The sequence below is a fragment of the Metopolophium dirhodum genome, chromosome 1 (assembly GCF_019925205.1).
Source record: "Metopolophium dirhodum isolate CAU chromosome 1, ASM1992520v1, whole genome shotgun sequence".
In the NCBI taxonomy this organism is placed as follows: Eukaryota; Metazoa; Arthropoda; class Insecta; order Hemiptera; family Aphididae; genus Metopolophium; species Metopolophium dirhodum.
In genome coordinates, this window is record NC_083560.1 from 133501458 (window position 1) to 133518901 (window position 17444).

The 17444-nt window shown below is 30.9% G+C and overlaps 1 protein-coding gene and 2 pseudogenes across 1 annotated transcript; all 3 read left to right on the forward strand.

Annotated features, from left to right (window-relative positions):
• The first annotated feature begins 1980 nt into the window (after positions 1-1980).
• Positions 1981-4035, forward strand: LOC132953845 (uncharacterized; annotated as a pseudogene).
• A 1051-nt stretch (positions 4036-5086) lies between these two features.
• On the forward strand, positions 5087-5674 carry LOC132953846 (uncharacterized; annotated as a pseudogene).
• A 5101-nt stretch (positions 5675-10775) lies between these two features.
• On the forward strand, positions 10776-11447 carry LOC132953847 (phosphatidylinositol 3-kinase 3-like). The gene has a single exon (XM_061026178.1). The coding sequence runs from the start codon at positions 10776-10778 to the stop codon at positions 11445-11447; it is 672 nt and encodes a 223-aa protein (XP_060882161.1).
• The last annotated feature ends 5997 nt before the right edge of the window (positions 11448-17444 follow it).

Here is a 17444-nt window from a genome sequence, read left to right on the forward strand (position 1 = left end):
CTGTCGGTATTTTGAACTGTCGGTATTTTGAACTGTCGGTATTTTAGACTGTCGGGATTTTGGTTTCGGGTTTTTGACCATTCGGGATTTTGAACTGTCGGTATTTTGAACTGTCGGTATTTTAGACTGTCGGGATTTTGGTTTCGGGTTTTTGACCATTCGGGATTATCATTGTCGGGATTTTGAACGCCTCCCGTTAAAATATACTGTCATACTCACTTCGAAACTGCATCATCATACATTTGAATGGTAATTCTACTGTATACATTAATTTACAATCCACGGGAGAAGGGAAACTTTTTAAATAACTAATAATTTTTTTTAATTTTTTTGAAATGTTATTAGTAATACATTTGTAGGTCAAATGATTTATTTTTTGTACCTGCTATTTCGAGGGAGGTTTAAACCTCCAAAACCCCCCTGCGTTTGCCCCTGTGCTGAATGGTTAAATAAACCAATTTACAAATTATCCAAAAATACCACTTCTAACGATGAATTACCTTCTACGTCTAAAGAGGCCACCCCCAAAAATACCTTTTAAATTGTGTAGTGAAAGATCAAAGCGTAGAAAATCGGAAGTTATACGAATATTAATTCAAAGAATTATGGAAATACAATGAAATATGCAGATATGTGACTGCAAAAGTACAACTGTTATCTTTAAAAAAAACACATTTATTTTTAAAATTTAAATGAAAATTATATTTTTTTTTTGTTTAGGTAGTAATCTTAATTTCATAATGCCAACTTTGGTTGATTCACAGGGTAAAGGCATCAAAACCATGTAAAAATGTGCCTTTTTGTTCTTCTCTAATTTCTGAAATGAGTATTTTACCATCATTATTGGGCGTAGTGGCACTTAACTCAACTCCATGTAAAATTTTATTTTTAATATATCTTGATTTGCATGTAAATCTTAATTACAAGATTTTCTTTTTTACGTATAATATTTTTTTTTTATCAGTTCAGTGCATGATTTTTTTTACGAGATTCTTCTCACTACCTGCGCCAAAGTATTATTTCTCCCTACAATTAATTTTTTATTTTCCCCAGACAGTTTTCATAAGGAAAAGCAGAAAATTGCATGCAGGTTTGTTTTTGTTTGTTTTTGTTTGTTCCACATCATCGGCTAGGTGAATTATTTTATAACTTCATCGTTTGTGAATCTGAACAGTAAAATTTTTGAAGGAGTTCTAAAATTGTTATCAATAATTGTGTATTCAACACATAATTCAGGACTACAAATGCTACATGCAACTATCAGGAGTAGAAAGTGTTGGTACATTTTTTAGGGTAAAATTTTACGAAACACAAGTACTCCACAATAATGTAAGAAAAAACGGATCTGTGTATCTTTCAATGACTAAATTCATCAAAATCAAATTTCTTTCTTTGGAACTTCTTTGGTACAATTCTTTCTAATAGTTTTAAATTTAAGTTTAAACGTCTTATGTTCCGGTTAGAAAATTTACATTTCCCATGGTTGAAATATACAAGGTTATTGCATATCTCGTATACCCCTTCTCAATCAAATATTTGATGATAAGAATAAAAATGGCAGCGTAAAGGGAGCCAATAATAATCAAGTATATACGGAATGGGACATTTTGGCGTGGCCCTTTTGGCATGAAGCCATTTTGACGTGAAGCCGTTTTGGCGTAAATGTATCAGGTTATTATATTAACCAATTTACCATTATAAGTATATTTTTTATTTTTATTTTTTGATAGTAATTATTGTATACGTATTGTTGGAATTTAATGATAAGTTTATATTACTATGCTCTACTTGTGCCCTATGGGTTTTTAACTAAAGTTAAAATTAACCAGTTGACCAGTCAAAACGTGTACTATCGATTAGATCGATTATCTACGTTTTGAATGATTTGTACCCGTTGTCGTTTCTTGTCTACCGTGCGATAAGTTTATTATTTCATTATTTCTTGTCCTTTAATATTAAATGAATTAATATTTATTTATAATGTCAAAATTAATTGAATCCACGAATGAACGAGATGTTTTAGTGAACAATGGTTATATGTATTTATTTGATGCATTAAGTAGTGATGAAGAACGTCGTTTTTGGCGTTGCCGAAACAAAAATGAATGCAAAGCTCGGGTACACACAACGGTAGACGATATTGAAATAATAAAATCAATAAATGAACATACTCATGATTCTGAAGCACCAAAAATCGAAGGAAATATAGCAGTTAACCGTATAAAACGACGTGCAGCTGAAACCACGGAATCCACATAAAATGTCATAAATAAATGTCTGGCCGGATTATCAGAAGCAGCTAAAGTAGGTTAGGTTAGGTTAAAATAATATACTACCTACAATATATATATATATATACTACTAAGATAGAGATAGATGGAGGCGAGTGGTTGTTGCGGCAATGGTCCTAAAGGCCCCTAAAAAGCAAAAAAAAAAAAAAATATATATTATAAATATCAATATTAATATTGATTATATTATCGAATACGGTAGCTCAGGCTGTAACTTTAAATTATTAATTAAATAAGTCGTAATATTAATATTATTTTTACTTTATTTCGCATTATTTCGCCTTTAACATCATAATATTATTGTTACGTCCCAACCGACGTCGATACATCAACGCAGAGATAAAATACGTGATGTACTAGGTATGATGAATGCTTATTAACGTAGTACACAAATACAATGTTATAATATATGGTGTAAAAGAGTGGTGTTACGACTCTTTAAGATAGAATTTAAACTGTGAGTGGTGTTACAACCTGACTCTGAATGTCCCTAACCGTCTGAAGAGCTCTTGTCCTGGGCTTCTATATATATGATTGTGTCCTTTGGAGTGGGTGGTTGTAGTAGTGGCTATAGTTTAATTGTTTTCTCTACGATTTTGCAACGACCTCCGCATGTTATACTATACTAATTGCCTTATTAGTTATAGTGTCAAATATTATTAGAAACGTGCGGCGCGCTGTACATAGTTAATATATGACTACTTAATACGTGGGTACGTAACATTATTATAGATTAAATTATGGTCCCTATTAATTATTAGGTTATAAATTTTTTTTAGGGAGCAATTCAATCTAATTATGCATTAAAAAAACAAGTACGAAGAAAACGAAATAATATACAAGCTGTACCTGAAGCACCGAAGGATCTTATAACTTTAGAAATACCTGAAGTGTATAAAATGTATTCACCTTCTGAAGGGCATGAAGAACAATTTTTATTAGCTGATAGTAGACCTGGGGCAGAAAGAATTTTAATTTTTGGAAGACGTCGATATTTGGATATTCCACGAAACTCTAAGACATGGTTAGGAGATGGGACTTTTAAAATTTCACCCCCACTTTTTACTCAAGTGTATGTCATACTTGCCGAATATTTAAATGGTGTACACCCTATTATATAGGGTGCCATTACTGCCTGATAAATATACAAAAACGTATGAAAAACTTTTTCAAATGTTAATAAATGTCCTGGGTTAAATCCTACATCAATTTCATTAGACTTTGAATTAGCTGTTATAAATGCAGTGAAAAAACATTTCCCAAATATTATTGTTTATGGTTGTTTCTTTCATCTCACAAAAAATTTCAAAAAAAAAATTGGCGAATTGCATCTTATATCAAAATATAATAACGATGCAGATTTTTCTATTCATGTTAAAATGATAATTGCAATTGCATTTGTTTGCATCAACAATATTGAAATGGCAATCGACGCGTTAGATGCATATTTACCAGAAGAACTTCAGCCCTTGCTTGAATGGTTTGAAGATAATTAAATCGAAATAGACGTGGACGGTGACCTGCTAGATTTCCACCATCAATTTGGAATTTATACGAACGAGTACTAAATGGTATACACAGAACAAATAATCATGCAGAGGCTGCCAACTGTAGAATAAATGTACATACTACATTATGGTCATTTATAATGTGCTTAAAAAAGATTCAAGCTGGAAGAGATACATATTTATTTCAATTGGAATTATGAAGGAGTCCCCCTAAAAAGCTCAAAAAATATATTGACACATTTTTATATATATTTTACATATATTCAACAGGTTGAAAAGTTGTAACATATTTGCTATTCAACTTAACGAATCCCGTGCACCCCTAAGAAATTGCAACTCTTATAAAATGTATGATTTTCAACTTCTTTTGGGTGTAACTCGCTGCAGAAAGTGCAACTCAGCCACCCTGGTAAAACGAAAGATACCTCCTCCACCATGGTAGGCAATGTTCAATAATTTGATTTGGTGCTACCGTAGTTTGGGGTGACTTTGATAAGGCGAGGTGAGATTGATTTTTATCGGGACAGGTACAGATTTCCCGATTTTGATAACAATTGATAACAGCGAACTTGATGAGAAAAAAAATAATGCTTATGCCAACCTACAAAAGTTAGAAAAAATCCCAATTCCCGCGGCGTTGACCAGCGAACAAATCAAAAATAAAAAAATCTGTTTCATATGATTGAAAAAATATATAGCGAGAAATTTTGCCTTCTATAAAATAAAACCCTGTTTAGTTAGCTTTTAATCGGCGAAGTTAGGTTTTTATCATTTATTATCAATGCTCATTAATCATAATATAATATTCATATTTTAAATTTTAATTTTAATACTTTTAACTTTATACTTTATGTTGTGAACCCCTGCACGCACCGCACGGTTATGCTCACTCAGCATATCGGGTATGAGCGGACGTGTGGGTTCACACGATCGTCAGTCTGAATTACGTAGAGCTACGAGATTGTCTTTACTTTTGTTTGATTATTATAACACTTCTGGGGACCGGTCCAATGTGTGATCTACCGATAACAGATACCTATATTTTACACTATAGTGCTTAGTATACCTATATAACTATCGATACGATACATACACGATATAAATTTTACGAATTTACCCATATAATTATCAATATGATATTGATTTTGTAACAGTATTGTATTTTTAAAATATTATTTAAACATTCAGGTACCATTTAGCGTTTGTTGGTGAATTTCTTCCATTTTTTTTCACGAGTGAGTATAATATTTTTAGATTTAACGTTCTATAGTTTTGTACCGATTTAAAATGAATTCTACTACAACAATGGGATATTTATACAGAAATATAATTATTCATGGATTGAAATGCGTTGAATATTTAAAAAGTAAAAACCTTTTAAATAACAATCGTTTGGTTTGCTCGAAAAAGAATATTGATGGCACCAACATTTGGTGGACAATTACGTGAAACAACATGGTCCAATAAAAAAAGACATTTAAATGGTACTTTTAAAAAAATTGTTACTATGAGGTGTACGAAAAAAGAATGCCAAACATATCAGTCAATTCGCGCAGAAAAATCTATTTTTTTACTTACACAGATCTCAATGGTAAATGTCATAGTGAATTAGCTCTAATAGAAATCATAGAACTTATCTGGTATTGGGTACATATGATACTAGTACATAATGCAGTTTTATGGACAGGTAGTAAATCTACAATAATTGACTGGTACAATATGTGCCGTGATGTCGTTGTTGATCAGTTTTGACCAAAAATGGGAGGTCCTGGTTACATTGTACAGATAGATGAATCCCTCTTTCAAGGAAAACAAAAATATAATCGCGGTCTCTTACAACGTGGTGATTACGATTTAAGACCCACAACCACATGAAGATAGAGACCAAACTTCAAGTGATAAAAATGAAACTCTGGTAGAAAATAACCAAAAAAATTATGGAAATAGAATACAAGGACCGTGGGTATTTGGTTTGTGTTGTAGTAATGACAACAAAACTGAACGACAATTTGTCATTGTAGAAAAGAGAGATTGACAAACGCTTTTACCAATATCAGAAAGAGAGGTAGAAATTGGTAGGTACAACGATTCACAGCGATCAGTAGAGAGCATATAGTTTTCTGAAGTACCATGGATTTTTTCTTCATCAAACTGTAAATCAATCTGAAAAATTTGTGGATCTAATTACTGGAGCTCATACTCATACAGGGTTGCTACTAATTTTTTTCTTAAACAAAGTGAAATAGTGAGTATTATTTTCAATTAAGTGAGTAATATTCTAGTAAAAAGTGAGTATTATTTTCGTATTATAGGTGAGTTTTTTAAACAGTTTAAAATATTTTCAGTTGTTTTACTTTTTTAGTTTATTATTTACAAGTTATATTTAATAATACATATAAAACAAAAACTTAAATGAAATGTAAGTACCTAACCAACAAATATAACTGTATAAACAGATTTAAAATGTATAACAATTAAGATAGTATAATAACATATGATTAAAACAAGTTTGGTTACCCAAATAATCCTTTAGTTTAAAACTTAAAATTATGGTAATTTTATAAACCAATATTAAAATAATAGATATCACTTTTTTGTTAATCAATAAATAACTAAATTATATATAATAGGATACTCAGTCGTTTTTATCAGTCTTTGACTTTTTAATAAAATTATTAATCAAGCCGTTTTTTCTTTTTTCAATTTTCTTATATATGAGACCTGCTTTTGATTCATTTTCACGCTCTTCGTTTCTTAGTTTTGTTGCTGCTTCTATCATACTTTGGGCTATTTTTGCTTCAACAGCATCACTTTTGTTTAGTGCTTTTTTTAATCTTTCATTAGCATCATTTAATAATTGATCAGCTGCTTTCTTTTGATTGATTTGAATATTTACTGTAGATTCAAGCTGTCCTTCTAGTGCTTGTATACTTTTTTTTGTCTTTTCTACCTCTGCCAAATCTCTTTGTATTTGAATTTATTCATTTTTCCTATGTTGTCGTAGCTCATTTGTTTCTTGTTCCAGTTTCTTTTGGTCATCTAAATAAGTCATATAACTCTGTCTAGCAATCTGTGCAGCAACCATAAATTTTTTTGAAATGGGCACCAAGTCTGGACGATTTTGATAAAATTGTAAGCCTGACTTAATGTTTAGACGAGCATTTAACATTCGACAAGACATGGCTGTTTTATCATCTGTAATTACATTACCTGAAACTGAAAACTGACGTTCAACATCAGCACTGCCATGTGATAATGTTAGGCTAGCAGTTACAACCTTACAAATATTTGGATATTTAACATCACCAAAACTATCCTGAATTTGTATAATTTGATTCCAGTAGTGATCTATGCGCATTTCTGCACCTAATCCATTGTTGAAAATTTTAGTTTGTAATTGAGATTCACATCGAAGCAATCTCCACTCATCTGCTAAAACTCCTGGGTCAACTTCAAAAGGTAGATATGTAGAAATCTTAACTACTTCTGAGCAACTTCTTTCAACTTGTAATTCAGTTGGCTTTAAACAACGAAAATATTTTATTTTGGTAGCATGCAGAAAAGAAGTTTTATTTAATATATGTTTTCCTGCCAGTATGTAATGAGATTTAACCGATTTTACAAATTTTAATTTGGATCTTTCTGGTACCAATGATAAAATTCTCGATACTTCAATAGGAAGTTCAATTGAATCTAATGGTTTTAAGTTTTCATTGTCAAATAAAGAAGTACTATTGTTCCAGGTCTTCAATACTTCCGCCTTACTAACTTTCCCAGCAATTACTATGATGAGATTACGCAATTCAGAGTGTAATACATGAATAAGAGGCTCTTGGCGTTGAAATGTTCAAGTACATTTTTGAAATATTTTAGCACTATTGATTATAAAAATTATTTCAGCTTTTACGGTTGGTTCATCTAAAACCTTATGAATTCTTATGTATTTAGGTGTCTTCATAAGTTCACTTCTATGCTGTGGTATAAATTTTTTGAAATAATATATAATTCCATCCCACTGTTCAACGAGTCTCTCAGCTGCTGGTCCTAAAGTAAGCCAACGTGATTGACAATGTTTAATAAAACGATGTTTTGGTAAATTTAGTTTTATTTGTACGTCTGTGAAGTCTTCTAAACGTTTTGGCCAATCTTTAAAAAAATAATATACACTTATTACCAAATCAGATACATCAGATCCAATGTGTTCCATGCCTTTCACAAAAGCATTGTGCACAGTATGTATATTGCTAGAGCCAATTTCGACTAGTCCTTTTCCACGAAGTGACTTAATATTACTATTTATTATTCTTGATACCTTTTTATTTACATTCGGGCCATCAGATCCTAACATAAGCAGCTTTTCCTTTGGCAGATCTGCATTATCCAACGCCATCATTAAGTACTCAATAATTTTTTCTGCAGTAGCGGAAGTTATGAAAAAAGTTTCCAAATGGCTAAAAATTATTTCATTTTTATTTTTACTCCAATAACGTATAGCCACTTGAAGTTCTTTTTTCCCTTCTGCATTTGTAGTCTCATCGTACAACATTGTATAGTATGAACTATGAATATCCTCTATAACAATAGATTTGAAATATGGTCCCAAAGCATCAGATATTAAGTATGACATCTTAGATCACCCAAGACTGAACTGAGCAGGAAAAGAGTCTGGGAACATACACTTAAATATGTCACTTAAACCATCACATGAAGTAGTAGACATGTTACAAATCACACTTTTTAGTGTCCAAATGATTTCAGCTTTTATTGCTTGCTCATTTTTACAATAAGTTTTAATGCCCAATGTATGTAATGACGTTTTAGTGTTTTTCGCAATGACACCATTTTCAATAGTATTAGTGTTCGTTTTTTTTTCTAAAGTACCATACAAATGCAGTTGCTTATCACCCAATTTATCAATACATAGGCTTTTATGTTTTTTTGTACTTGCGTGCTGAGTCAGAGACTGAAATCCCTTGTTGTCACAGTTGATTGTGGAAGAACAAACAATACACAACACGTTTGTAGTGTTTCCACACATCCTTGCCCATTCACCAATTTTGAAACCACCAACATCAATTTTTTCAAACCATAATTTATTAACAGAGCATTTCTTTGATACACTCATCTTCAAAATGAGGAAACATCGAAGTTAGGTTTTTTGAAAATGAGGTTCCAACTCGGCGAACGGGCGAAAACGAATTGAAAATTTTATATTTGTATTTAAAACATTATAATATGATATGGTAATGTTTAATTAAATTTAATTGATAACAAATGGCGAAAATGCGGTTTTTCGTTTACGGTCACGGTACATTGTGATAATGGGTAATTATAATTGATAGTATACCTAATGATAAAATAAAGCACGTAAATTTCATATTTACATGTAATTATTAGTCGCATAATGGCGGCGCAGCATACCTGTGTATATAGTGCCCTAGATAAAGAGGTTATAATCACAGCTTATTTTGTAATATTATTATAGTCATCATGGTGGGTAAGATATTATTTATATCACACATGGCCATATTTTTTTTATTTTGAAAAATAGTCTTAAAACGTAAATTATTATAAAAATTTCGAATATTTAATTTAAACAGCTTTAAAAAAGTGAGAAAAGTGAGGAATCTATGAAATAAGTGCGAAAAAGTGAGCACACTCAAATAAAGTGAGAATAGTGAGAAATAGTGAGTGCGTAGCAACCCTGCTCATACAATAGAGTCATTGTGGAAGTTAGTCAAGTCCAAGTACAATATTAAAGTCAATGGTGCATCTCCACTATTAGACCGCCAACTTAAGGAAGAATGGTGGCAGTCATGCCACCCGATACAAACTCAAATATTTGATGATTTTTTATCAGATTTAAAAAATACCTCGAAAATACTTTTGCAGTATGATTATAAGAAGCAATCAGTAGCATTAGACCAGCCATTTATCGGTAGACCACACATTGGACCAGCCGTTTATCGGTAGATCACACATTGGACTGGTCCCCACTTCTGTTTTTATTGAAGACAAACTTGTAATAGGTATTATGTAACTAAATGGCAGATCGCTACATGCAATAGGCAGTTTCTTCAGAGTTTTATTAAATCTCCATTCTAATTATATTTATGTACATAATATGCTTACTGTATTAAATATATGATTAAACATATTAGGCCACTGAATCATTCAATTTTATTTCTGTTTCAGCCTGGATTGTAGTACAAAATCGACAGTATTATTTCAACAAGATATTTTTCTATTTTTATTCTAATTTTTCTATTTTAAATTTCAGCTATATAATTTTTTTTAATATATTTATAAAATCTTAGTTTTATAATTTACACATTACTTATGTTTGTATCTTATGTAACTATATACCTTACACATAAAATATATTTAGAATTTAGACAAGTAAATGCAATTTTTAAGTCTTATACTGTTTATATATTATGATGAATTTACAATTGAAGGATGGAAATGCAAAAGGTGGTATTGCCAAAAATTCGAAAATCGAGTTAGACATCGATTCTGAATGGAAAAAATACGGTAATATCGAATTTGCGGTCAAAATTAAACAATATCGATTATTTCTATGAACAAAATCGATTTAAAAACAGCTGTTCAGTGCATAATGTGTTATTGCCACATTTTGAGCCTTATCAAAATGTGGTATTGCCAAGTTTATGCCAAAACGTGTTATTGCCTATGCTATATGTATAGGAACTAACTTCTTATCAGTGCAAAACGTGATATTACCATTTACATTATGTTAAATACAATTTAACAATGACCTACAGTAATTTGAGGTTTTTTAATTATTTAAAGGGATCGTAATAAGTAATTTCATCATATTATGATAGTATACAAACTTTATAATATTAGAAAACAATTCAATATAATATTGTATTAATGTGTAATATGTGATAACTGATTACAAGTCTGGTTTTATAAAAGGAATTTATTAAATTATAAATTTGTTATGTTAAATATGATAAATAAATTCTGTCGCAGTGATCCAAGATGCAGTCACTGTGGTGGCTCCAAACATTCTATCACAGAATGCCCGACCGTCCTCGCCACGGACCCCTTATGCCTCTTCTGCAAACTTCCTCATGTTGCCACTGATCGTAGCTGCCAGGAATGGTCTGTTCAAAAGGACATCAAGAGAATCATGGCTATAGAGAATCTCTCTTACAAAGACGCCTTAGATTTTAAGAAAAATAAATATTGTACGTCTGCTTTTAAATACTCTGATATTGTAAATAGCCAGCTTCCAAATTCTAATAATATATATACTGATATCCCTCTTAATGAGGAGAACTTTCCAATTTTAAATGAAAGTCATCATTTTTTTAATTCTAAAAAAAACAAAAGAAAACCCCTTAATATGTCAAATAATAATAGAGTTGTCCTACCCGTTGCTTCATCTTATTCTCCTCCTAATGGCAGTTATTTAAATAATATCTCTAACCAACACAACCCGATAGTGAATAACCTAAACGATCTTTCTTGGGTACATACACTATCCATAAAATTATCCGAAACTTTAATCAACTCCCCCTCCTTATCCTCTCCTTTCTCCTCCTCTTCCCTTCAATCACTAATTGAGTCTTCTCTAACTTCCTTACTAGCTATACCTAATGTTAAACATTTATCCTAAACGCAAGTACCTAGGATACTTAAATACTCTAACATATTATCACTCTAGACTCACTAATATCTATATGCAACTCATATGTCCCTCAACATGAATAATAACTCATTTAGCAACAACTTGACTTTCTTACAGTGGAATGTTAGAAGTCTTTCAGCACGTCTCCCGTCTCTTATGCACCTCCTTCATGCACATAGGTGCTCTATTGCTATACTTTCCGAAACCTGGCTCAATCCCTCCCGCTCTATTAATATACCTTTTTTTAGAATCTACAGATCTGATCGACCCGATGGGTTTGGTGGTGTGGCTGTAGCAATCCATCATTCTCTGAAATCTAGACCAATTCCTATAGATAATATTATTAGGAATAATCTTAATAATTACAAAATGGATATTATAGGCATTGAGATTGTATCAGATTCTTCTCCCCCCCTAGAGATATGGTCCTGCTATATCCCTAGCAATTCCAACATACCTGCTGTCGTTTGGCAATCTCTGTTTAGCCTGGTTTCTTGTAACTCTATTCTCTGCGGCGATTTTAACTCCTTTCATCCGGCCTGGGGCTCCGATTCTTCGTCTCCCCGTGGAAACATTATTTACAATACTATAGATTCCCTCGGCCTTTGTATACTTAACGATGGCAGTCCTACCCACATTGGACGACTCTCTCTCCAATTTTCACCAATTTGTCTTAAATTCTGATAAACTTCCACTCTACTAGCAACCTTTTGACTCTCTCCTTTATACCTCTTTAGTCCAAATTGATAATTTTTCTAATTTTTCACACGTTGAACTCAAATCTATGTCTTCCTCTTTTGTTAATAAACTTTTTTCCAATTTCCTCAATCTTAATTACCCTAACTTCACTATCATATACACCGATGGTTCAGTGTCTCCTTTATCAGCCGGCTATGCCTTCTTTATTCCCGAACTTAATATTTCTTTCTCTAACAATCTCCCTCCTTCGTCCTCTTCCTTCACTGCTGAATGTTATGCTATTCTCGAGGCCCTTCTCTATATCTCTGTTTTAGCCCCTAATAGATATTTAATTGCTTCTGATTCCATGTCCTGCTTACAATCTATTACATCTAATCCATTTAATTCTAAATTATCCCCTCTTGTTTTTCTAATTAAATCATATATATACACTCTCGTGCAGTCCAATCATCATATTCAATTTTTATGGATCCCTAGCCACATCGGCATACATGGGAACGAAACGGCTGACGGGCTCGCCAAAGCTGCATCCTATACTATCCTTCCTCCTCTTGCGCAATTGCCCTGGACCGATTTTTCCCCTTTATTGCGTCGTCATATTATCAGCCTCTGGTCCAATCATTGGAATAACTTGCCTGCTCGCTTTGCCTCTAGGTATAAATCAATTGTCCCCAGTATCATTAAAAAAAAAACTTGGTTCTACAACTTAGACCTACCTAGGTCTATTATTGTTCGTTTTAACCGACTTCGCGTGGGCCACTCACTTCTTCCAGATCATGCATACAAACTTGGCCTAAATGACTCTCCCCTCGGTACACTACACATAACCGAAAGTATCTGTGACATCTCTCATCTACTATTTGACTGTCCGTCATTGTATTCCAAGCGTACATCCTTGATTAATTATATTAAGTTTTTAAACATTCCTCCCACTCTCCCTTCTATACTCAACACCCAATGCGAAACAGCTATAAAAAAAATAATACATTTTTTATTGGAAGCTGGCTTTGTAATTTAAGGTGGTATCTACACACATTATTATTTAATTAGTTTTTTTAATTTGTTACTTCTTTCCTTTTAATTATCTTATATTGTCTTACTATATTGTTGTCATAGCTATTATTTGTTTTACTTAATAATTGTCGAGCTATTATAGTTTCATACTAAAAGCTATTATAATTAAAAAAAAAAAAAAAAAAAAAAAAAAAAAATATGATAAATTTGTTTTTATGTTTTATGTGATCTTATATTATAAACAATGTGTTGTGTTTTAAACTTTTTACATTTTTATTTCTAACTAATACAAGATGTATAAAAAAAAGTGTTAAACATGTATTTCCTATAATTTTGTTATAGGTATGTCTACAAGATTAAAGAATTTTTAATATTTTAATTGATTTAATTTTATTCAAACCTTTATACAGAGAAAAAATGTGATTTTTATTAGTGGTACAACGATATTAATAAAGTTACAAAATATAACAGATGCTATAAAAATATATTTTTAATGGTAATACTTCGTTTAAATAATAAAAAAAAGAATTAATTTCAAAACGTTGTATTGTCAAATATTATGTTTCTTCAAAACGTGGTATTGTCGGCAATTATGCGTTTTGCATCAACAGAAATATGAACAACTTTAAAACGTGCTATTGCCATTACTTTTTCAAAACGTGGTATTGCCGGTAATACCACGTTTTGGTCTGACACGAAATTTTCAAAGCATTAAAAACAATGTTTACAATTTAGGTAGATTTATTTTGACACTGTCAATCGTTTTTAACTTATTCTGAGTGTTTATAGTCGTCAGAAAATGTGTTACAAATTTCCTTGATTTGTGTACATTTTGGTTTTTGGCAATACCACCTTTTGCATTTCCCCCCTTCAATTGATACTATTATGTATGCATGGGCGCAAATAGCATTTGGGGTGGCTAACGCCTTACTTTGATAATATTGAATAAGCTTATTTTATCAAAAGTTAATCGAGAATAATCAAAATTATTATGAATTCTGTGTTACAAAGATTCACTAGATGTGTCATGAACAAACTATTTTAAGTTTTTGAGCATTCAATGTTTAAATGTTTGTAACTTTGGTGGGTAATGGGTAGCTCCAATATTTGTTTTTTTAAAATTCGGATATTGATTACCTGTAGTTATAATTGATAAGTGGTAGTTAGGTTTTTAGCTATTTTAAATTAAGATTTTTGTATTTTTATGTTGGAAACGCTGGTTAGGTAAGACTAAAAATATTTTTATGCAGAAAATTTATGTTTATAAGGTCGGCATAACCGATCTCCCGAAATTTGATTTTGATGATATCTCGCTGTTATCAAAATCGGGAAATCTATCCCAGCCCCGATTTTTATCGGAATTATTGATTTAGTCGTAAACGGTGGCTACACTGTTTATATAATATTGATAACAATTATCAGTAATTATGAGTGGTTAGATTGTGATAATGTTTACCGTTGATACAATCATGTTTTTTAAATTCACCTATCTGTTGTATCACATTTACTAACGTGCGTGTTAGTCGTCAAATTCCTGTTGGTCTCAAAAATATCCCCGCAAAGTAAGTAAAACATTATATAATTAGTTATTTTTAAATATGGTCCAAATGATACACCTGCATGGAACAAATCTGAATTATTATTACAATTTAAAAGACATATCTATTGAGTATGATAGTAATATGTATCTTGGGGTGAGATTAACAATTGTGATGGGGCGACCTTGACTCTAATGCAAATACATTTTAATATGCGTTTTTTGTGGTTTATAGTGGCTCGTAAATACAAAAAAAATTGGGTGTAGACCCTATGGGGATTATGCAGATTCCACAATAGGAGATGCCTTGAAGACCATAGTTAATAGTGAACTATCAGTTTTGGCTGCTAGCAAACGTTATGGTATACCTTATGGTACATGATATAACCGTTTTCATGGTAAACATATCAGAACAACTGGTGGTCAGACAGTGTTTTGTGAAGATGAAGAGAAAAGTATACTAAGTGATAAAATGTGGTGATTGGGGTTTTCCCTTATCGTTAATGGATGTGATAAAATTCTGAGTCCAGTAGTTCGTTCCAAGCATTTTCTACATCATCTTCTGGTACAAAACTGCGCTGCCATCATTTGAACTTATAAAGCAAATTCTGAGTCTTCAATATACCTTTTTTGGAATCCTAAATTTTTCAAGCGCTTCCAAATGCTTTGTGATAAATGAAAAAAGCACCCACGAACTAATGTGTTGCTAAAAACACTTTGAATCGTAGCTTTTTCGAAATCAACAATGATTGATTTTGGATTTAATGATTCGTTCAATGTTTTAATTCAAATACTTCGTAGAAATTAACATATATGTTTTCCGTTTTATTTGGTAACAATGCAAATATTGATGAAAAAACATTAAATTGAATTCCGTACACAGTGTGAAAATTTGGTGATGTAGAAAAGGTACCATCAGCAAACCAGTGTTCACATTTTTGCATAAGTTTTAGATTTTTTTGAGTGGAGAAAATTAAAATTCAATTTTCTACAGGACTACTGTCAAACAATAAAAAAGGTTTTCCGTCAAACGTAGTTTTATAATCGTCCGGTATAATCAATTCTGTCAACGTTTTTGGGTTTGGTGGAGCAGCTTGTTCTTTTTGTCGAATTAGCTGTTGTTCTCTTTAACCCTTCACTGCATGACTTTTTAAAATTAAAACAAATTATTATTTTAAAATTATTTTATGCTCGTAGAGTTTGAGAAAAATAACTAAAAAATAAATTTTTATTTTATTAAGTTCCAAATATGAACTTAAGTCCGTGTTGCATATTTGCAACTATATGTATACGAAGTACCCGCCTAATTTCTAAATAGCATTGCATATAGTACCTATACTGAACTAGGATTTTTTTTAAATTTTGTCACGGTACAACACAACATTAGAAATGCAGTTTCCTGTAAAAAAGTACAGAAAATAAATACTATTATTTAATAAAAAGAAATGAAAATAGTTAGGTACTAAAAGTAAAATAGGTTATATATATATATATATCTTTGAACAAAAAAAAAAATAATTGTAGAAAAACAATATAATATTTTATATAAATGTGAAAATCCTTCACTTATATGAAGACAACAAATAGTTGATAAACAATTTTATAAATATTAAATATTATGTAAACATAAGTGAACATTAGTGAACAAAATAAAAATTATTAGTAAATTAAAAATAATAATTTCCAAAAACAAAAACAAAATTAAATCATCTTTGAATAAAAAAAAATTAATACATAACACCTAACAGAAAAACAATATAATATTTTATATAAATGTGAAAATCCTTCACTTATATGAAGTCAACAAATAGTTGATAAACAATTTTATAAATATTAAACAATATGTAAACATAAGTGAACATAAGAGAACAAAATAAAAATTATTAGTAAATTAAAAATAATAGTTTCCAAAAGCAAAATCAAATCATATCTTTGAATAAAAAAAAATTCATACATAACACCTAAAGGTACGGTTTCCCTGCAGCGCTTACCATGTTTTCTCTGTAGCGTCGGACGCCATAGATTTTATTATTTTATCCCACTCTTTTAGTTTGATTTTACAAAATTAAATCATAACCACTGCGACCGTTCTCTTCCGCACGTAGTTTCCACATATAAGTTCTGATTTTTTATTTTTTCAAAATTTAATTTTGAACAGTATTATTAATAATAATAATATTATTTGTGAGTTGTTACTTCGTGATGAAGAAATGGAAAATGAGTTACTTATGAACATTATTCCAAAAAAAAGAAAACCTTTTAACAGTTTACTTTCCACAAGGAACTCTGAAGGATTCTTTAAAAATTTGATTGGTGGACATCTTATTAACGACGATGAAAAATTTCGGGAATTTCTTCGTCTAAATCGTAAACAGTTCAATTTTATTTTATCTTTGGTTCAAGAAGAAATAACAAAGAAACCGACTTTACGTGTACCTGAGCCAATATCTCCAGAGGAAAAACTAGCACTTACTTTAAGGTTAAATTTGATATTTATTTTTATAAAAATATAATAAATTAGAAGACGATTTAAAAAAGTGTATTGATTAGTACCTAACCTATTATACTATTTTATAAATCTTAAAATTGATAAACAATATATATACAAATATTGATGATATACAAAATAGTTAACTATTTTACAATCCTGTATGTAGTAGGTATATGATAATGGGTACATTTGAATTCAATGGTATAAAATCATTGTATACGAAAAACGATTCTGAGCAAAGACA

What these genes read in the sequence shown, in the direction of transcription:
- LOC132953847 (XM_061026178.1), top strand. Translation starts at nt 10,776, where the DNA reads ATGATAAATAAATTCTGTCGCAGTGATCCAAGATGCAGTCACTGTGGT.